Raw genomic sequence first — 7,033 nt, 5'->3', positions numbered from 1 at the left:
GGCGCTACGGGCCGCCCCGCGAGGTGGAGAGCAGCGGGCCCGTGGAGGCCGGCCCCGGCGCCTGCACCTTCGACTCCCGGCATCTCTACACCAGGAAGGTCTGCGGGGAGGGCGCCGTTCGCGCCGTCTCCTACAACATCCTGGCCGACACCTACGCCCAGACGGAGTTCTCCCGCACCGTGCTCTACCCGTACTGCGCTCCCTACGCCCTGGAGCTCGACTACCGGCAGAACCTCCTCAAGAAGGAGCTGGCGGGCTACAGCGCCGACCTCGTCTGCCTACAAGAGGTGGATAAGTCCGTCTTCGTGGACAGCTTGGCTCCAGCCCTGGATGCTTTTGGACTCGAGGGGCTCTTCAAGATCAAGGAGAAGCAGCACGAAGGCCTGGCCACTTTCTATCGCAGGGACAAGTTCAGCCTCCTTAGCCAGCACGACATTGCTTTCAGCGAAGCCCTGCTCTCCGACCCGCTGCACAAGGAGCTGGGTGATAAACTGGCCAAGTACCCCTTGGTGCAGGAGAAGGTGTTGCAGAGGTCCTCTGTCCTGCAGGTACCAGCCTTTATGTGCATTCCTCCTCTTTCCCCTCTCCTCGCGCTGTCTCCAGGCAGGTGCAGCCAAGACACGTTTGTTGAGGGTCAGGCCACAGGAGAAGGGAGGTGAGGAATTAACAGTCTGAAGTGGTATGTTCTCTGTCAGCTACAGTAATGAGTAGAGCAGAAGAGCAACTTAGGAACAAGAACAAAACGTTGGGATTTCACTGGACTGCATAAATTGAATTACCAAAACGAAAAAAGCCGGTATTATTTTCTTTAAGATAGCTGTTGACATTCTGGGCCAGGTATCAGCTCCTGGTTGGTGATAGCCAGGTTTTTCATTCCATACTCCTGTATGTCAGAACATGTACTTCATAAATCTTATAAATCAGTTCTAAATGAGATTAAGTTAATTTAGCTGGCTTTAATAATGCTGCTTTAGAAAGTGACAGTAGGGACAGAACAGGTTTGGATAGATTTATGAGCTTGTTGGTGCCAGTGGGTCTGTAAGCAGAGCTATTGTGTAAGTACAAATGTGTAAGAGAGGTCTGTGTCAGGAATTTTGGACACACTTGGTAAAACTTTCCTACTTGTGATCTGAGTAGGACTACAAGCTTTCCCCGATAACTGATATCACCTCTAAATTTATGTTCAATTTAACAACCTATGCAGTGCTACAGTTTGCTTGCTGAAGGCAGAGATATGAATTCTGTTGCAGAGGTGGGAAAATAGAAAATAAAAGTAGTTAAGAATGGCACAGCATTAGCAACAGCTTATGAAAAAATATGGAACGGGTTGAAGGAAAAAAACACAGCCAAAACAGACAGGGACAAAAGAACGTTTGTCAAATACCTGGATGTAGTGGTAATATATTGGCTGATACCCAGGCCGTATATAGAAGATAAATTAATAAATTATAAGCATCAGATCCTTTGAACTGGGTTGCCATAAAGGCATAAGGTGACTATTGCATTATTTAAAATATATAACCTCTCTATTTAAGACTCATCAGACTGCTTTTTCTCTTGAAGGTTTCAGTTCTTCAGTCTACAAGTGATCCTTCCAGGAAGATTTGTGTAGCTAATACCCACCTTTACTGGCACCCAAAAGGTAATTTTCTCATATTCGTGTATGTAGGGTGACTGGGTTTGCAAAGGTTTTTCCCCTTCCTAGGGAGAATAGATTTCCCCCCATTCTTTTACAGCTGTAATCTTCTGGAACTGAGGGTTACCTGCCTTGCTTCTTACCTAGATGAATCAAACCAGGCTGCTAGGGCTGTTTGTTTATTTTCCTCAGAATAAGATTGTTCTAGTCTGCCTGGGAGTCAGTAGAATACAGCTGAAGGTAAATCATGTTACACACAATTCACCCAAATTGCAGACCATAAAATACAGGTTTGTGTCTGCTCATGGCTTCCCAGTCCTACTGTACCTGCATGAGCTCGATTGGAATACTGCCCCGAGGGCTACAGAAGATTTTAGGAGAGATCTTCCTCTTTGAAATTAGTTTTTTGATTCTGTGCCTTTCAAGAACGTTGTTGGAATGGATGCCGTGAAACAAAAAGCTGCTGTAATATGGGTGTTTATGGGTGAGAGTTCTTGCATGTGCGAGTTTAATTTAAAACACTGTCTGCATCTCTAAAACTTTCTTAGTCACAAACTTCAAAGGCTTCCTTTATTTTTGAAAAGTATTCTGAAATGTGGTGCACAGAAAATCTAAAATGACATTGCTGTTTCAGAGCTAGACATGATACATACTTAGATGAGCATAATTCCTCCATTGCTACTGTGAAGTATTGAAAGTAAAATGTTTTTATATTCCTAGGTGGGAACATCCGTCTCATCCAAATTGCTGTAGCCTTGTCCCACATCAAGCACATAGCGTGTGACTTGTATCCTGGTATACCAGTCATATTCTGTGGAGATTTTAATAGTACACCGTCGTCAGGGACTTACAGTTTTATTAGCAGTGGTGGCATTGCTGAAGATCATGAAGACTGGATCTCGAATGGTGAAGAAGAAAGGTGCAACATGCCTCTAAGCCATCCTTTCAAACTGCTAAGTGCTTGTGGAGAACCTGCTTATACAAACTATGTTGGTGGGTTTCATGGATGCCTGGACTATATTTTCATTGACAAAAATGCTTTAGAGGTTGAACAGGTCATTCCATTGCCAAGTCATGAAGAAGTAACAACCCATCAGGCTTTGCCAAGTGTTTCACATCCTTCCGATCATATAGCACTAGTATGTGACTTAAAGTGGAAATAGATAAGCTCTTGCATGGTGCTTTTGGGGGTTTTCAAACAAAAAAATTAATTTACTGCTGGGGAACTGAGGTTACACCCTGGCTTGTATGGTCTTAAAAGGAAAGTCAGAATGGTTACTGGAAAGTTCATGTGTTTAATGGTTCTACTGATTATCACACTGTTCAGAATATTTGCATGACAACATTTCCCTTTTTATATGTTAATAGGAAAAATATATTTAAGACAGGGGTTTTTGAAAATTGGATTATCATACACCTTTTTATTGGTGTTTTTAAAGGATTAAGAATTATTTTGTTAAAAAATATGGATTTAATCAGATTTCTAAGACCATGTGCAAACCGAACCCTGCTTAATTCAGAATCAAACACAGAACCTGAGAACAAATGGATTTAGTTGATTCAACCTCATTGTAATTACTGTCATGACAAGACAATTTAAAAAAATGTAAGTTCAGAAATTGTCTTGTTCACTTACCATTACTGTGTCCCAATTTTTTAGTGAGTGGCATGAACAATGTACCTTCTACCTACTGCCTTGTGAAAATATGTTCTTTATTTATCAGTGAATAGGTGTTCTGTCAACAATCAACCATGTTAAATCCAAGGTTATGATTGATTTGGAAGCATTTTGCTTGCCTACTTAGTAGGGGGTATGAGGGTAACTTTAGCACCTGGATAGGTAGCATCTACTTTGAACATGTTTCTTTTATTGTTTATAGTCATTGGCAATAAAAGAAATACTAAAAGTTCAGGAGAGCCAGCTCTGGATGAGGGGGGAGCTTTTTAACAATATAATCTGGTTTTGGGCAGGGGGAGATACAGAATAGTTCATGTGGTGCATTAGCTACCTGTGCCTAAATCTTTAAAAAGAAACACAAGTGATGAGCAGACCTTTATCACAATTGTTCTATTTTGTTCCTCTATGGCATACAAAGACAACATAAATTAAGTGCTTCTACCTTCATTTTTTTCCTTCCAGCAACAGTTCAGTCTTCCCTATTTTGTAGGAGGCAATTCAGATGTGGGGAAAAGTATTTTCTTGGTACCTTCATTAAATGGAGGGGTTTGAATCCTTTAACAAGCTGCATCAGTAGTCCATATGAAACAAAAAGGATTTGAAAACTATTTCACTATATCTCCCTCTTTCACCTAATAAAGTTTCCTTTTCAATTGTCTGTCACTATTGTCTGTTGAGTTTTTTCTTAGTTACTGGTGTCTTCTGTGGCAAAACAAGTCCGCCCGTGTTGGCCAAAGCAGCGTGCCCCGTACTTGCACAACCACTCGCCTCCGCTGCAGCCGGGGAGAGGGTAGGCTACAGCCGAGGCTCACTAAAATGTTTATATATTACTACAAATAGGCAGCTGCTTTCAAATAGCATATTGTCGAGGGTTGTTGGTCCTGCCTGTTGCCGTAGTACCTGCTATACTGTGAAGGGTGATGCTTTGCAGAAGCTTGTATGTTTTTCTTACTGTAGTATCTGAGCATCTTATAAGTTGATGCTGACGAACAGTTGCACTAGTAAAGCCAGCAGGGAGGTTTAGCCTCAGATGTCATACAAGGCTAAAATGATGCAGGCCCATAAATCTCAGAAAATGTTTCAAACAACAGGACGTGAGAAGACAAAACTGTCTGGAATTTTGTTACCAACTTGGCACATAAAAACACAGGTTCATGGAGAGTGACAAAAGGACTGTTCCGCTAATATGCAAGTTTGTAGAAGCCTGTATTGCTAAAGAACTTGTGTGTCCTTTGTAAGCAGATTTTTTCAGCAGTATTAGCAGTTAACCTTTGAAGCGTTTTCTGCCATCCCAGCCTCTCACCTGATCCTGCCCTATTGCTTCTGAATTCTGGCTACTTGTTCCTGCTCATGCCGTACCAAGCCAGAATAGTGAAGTGATCCTGTTAAAAATACAGGGCCTTTCATTTTCTTGACTATTATTGCACTGGGTCATTATATCCTGAGCTGATTCACCATAAAGCCTCTTGTGCCCAAAGAACAAGATAAAGGCTTGGGGCGGGAAAAAGTGATCAAGGTCTGGAGCAATGCATTCACCTGCTTAAGCAGATCTACCACAACAGCAACACCAGACCTCACTGAAAGAGCACTCCTTTAGTGTGAAGGGCTTTGGCAGCCTTATATGTAAACCTTCAAATCTCAGGTTTTCCTAAGTCAGCATTTTAGCTAAACCAAACAGTAGCTAAGGGCCTTCGGATAACATGTGGAAGCAAACCAGAATGCAGCAATAAAAGTGGCAACTAATGATGTTAGATCATTGCAACAGAGTGATGGACAGTACTCACCCTGTAAAATTGGACCCTAAATATTTTGGGTGGGTCCTTTATCAGTTTCTGTTCTCTTACAAGTCTAATTAAAGTCTAATTAAAAAGTAAAGTGTAATTCAATCTTGCATATGAGTTGAAGGTGATGCCTGTACTCTTCTGGACTACAAAGTTGATAATATCAGTATCAGGCTTTGTAACAACATCAAGATACAGGAGCGAGGAGAAAAATCTTGCAAACAGAGTGGAGGCTGTAAACCTCATGTGTGGTCAAAACATATTTACTAATTTAGATGAGGGAGAGCTTTCACCTGAAGATGTTTGCAAGCATATGCCATCTTAAAGGGCAGAAAAAATAATTGGAAGATGTGTTCAGGAAGAAAATCTAAATATTAACACCTTGGAAAAACACTGAAAATGACTACATTACAGCTGAGTCAGAGGCCTTCTACAATTTGCCAGCACTGAAAAATTTGAGGGGAAAACAACCCCCAAAACCAAACTCTGAGTACTGCAGGCTTGTAGACTGGCAGGAGCAATGTCAGACACTTAGAATATTAAGATTGCAATTTCTAAATTTGGAAGTGAAATTGTATTACACAGGCTAACTGAGCTCCCCTTATACCTTCATAAACATTCTTTTTCTCCTTTTTAATACCTAGCCATCACAACTGGGTTACTTCTTATTTTCCAAACCAAACCATTACAGATCTGTAACCTCTCCATACTACCAGAAGATGGAGCTGCTCAGAGAACAGACTTGCCTGGTATTCTGCCTCCCTTCCAAGAAAGCAGGTCTGTCATTCCCTGTGCTGGTACTTGGGGGGCTGCTTCTGGCTCCTTGCAGACCAAGGAGAGGGAGAGCACGGCAAAGCTGGCATCTGCAGGAAGCAAGAGGCAAGGAAAAACCATGGCACTGGAACAGACCCAGTAAAATTAGATGGCCCTTGCACGTGGCAGATAAATCTTTTATCTTCAGGAGGAAAATCTGCCCCACAAGCTAGTGCTGCGGGTTCTCCAGTCCAAGTATCCCTCATTTAATTAGTAAAATGCAGCAGCCCAGACTGCCTGCCAATAGCAGTGGTGTGTCAGGAACCAGTTAAGACATTTCTGGAGTGAGAACGCAGCAGAACGGTCTCGGTTAGGGGAAAAGTCACAATTCAAAAGAATCACCGTTTGGGGGGGAATGAAAGCAACCCTTAGATACACACCTTTGGCCCATACCCCCCATGCTCCCAAGCTGCACTTACCTCTACGGGAGGCAATACGTGGTGCTTCCTACTTCACATAAGGTGATTTTAGCTCCCATTTTAGCTCCCCCTACACACCTGCACCTTACCTAGCGATCAATTCTTCCTCTGTACACCACTCTAGAACACAGATTTGTGTAAGTCCCACCGAGCTTGTCTCCATTTTATTTCATACACCCAAACTCACCTGTGTTCCTCTTTCAGCACTTGCAATGCTCCATATCCTTCACATCAAAAAATTTGGCAAGATTATTTTTGCATCTTTCCAAACGTAGGGGTTTGTTGGGGGTTTATTTTCTGTTCCTCTACTCTCTCAGACCAGCCATTAAGGCAAAAGGGGAAAAGGAACATCTCACTTTGCTTTCTAATCAATTTTTCCACCTCTGATGCAGTAAACTCCAGAGACAGCACTGCTCCAGCACCTGCTCTGACGAGCTGTTGTATTGAGGGAGGGATGCATTTCCTCCTCCAGACCGGCTCCTGCTGTGGACAAACCTGTCACCCACACAAACATTACTAGAACTAAGGGCACTGAAAGACTGGCCTTCTGGAGGTGACAGATCCTTGGCTAGTTTTTAGGTGGTTCTGGTTACTGTGAAATGTAGTTTACCTGCATATTTGATACACACAAAAACCAACCAAGTTTTGCCAGATCCTTCATTCTAGTCTGGCAACTTGGAACTCGTATTATTTTTTTCCATTCCAG

At 42.5% G+C, this 7,033-nt stretch overlaps 1 protein-coding gene across 1 annotated transcript; it reads left to right on the top strand.

Annotated features, from left to right (window-relative positions):
- Positions 1-2: 2 nt before the first annotated feature.
- Positions 3-4,230, top strand: PDE12 (phosphodiesterase 12; the record flags this gene model as incomplete). The annotated part of the gene is made up of 3 exons (XM_026857581.1): positions 3-548; positions 1,564-1,642; positions 2,357-4,230. Coding segments are annotated over 3 exons (1,068 nt in total), but the record flags the coding sequence as incomplete, so codon positions are not given.
- Positions 4,231-7,033: the final 2,803 nt, after the last annotated feature.

Source organism: Athene cunicularia (assembly GCF_003259725.1).
Source record: "Athene cunicularia isolate RWA chromosome 12 unlocalized genomic scaffold, athCun1 chr12_part1, whole genome shotgun sequence".
Taxonomy (NCBI): Eukaryota; Metazoa; Chordata; class Aves; order Strigiformes; family Strigidae; genus Athene; species Athene cunicularia.
Note: the sequence above shows the minus strand (reverse complement) of the source record. Positions and strands in the feature narration are given on the sequence as shown.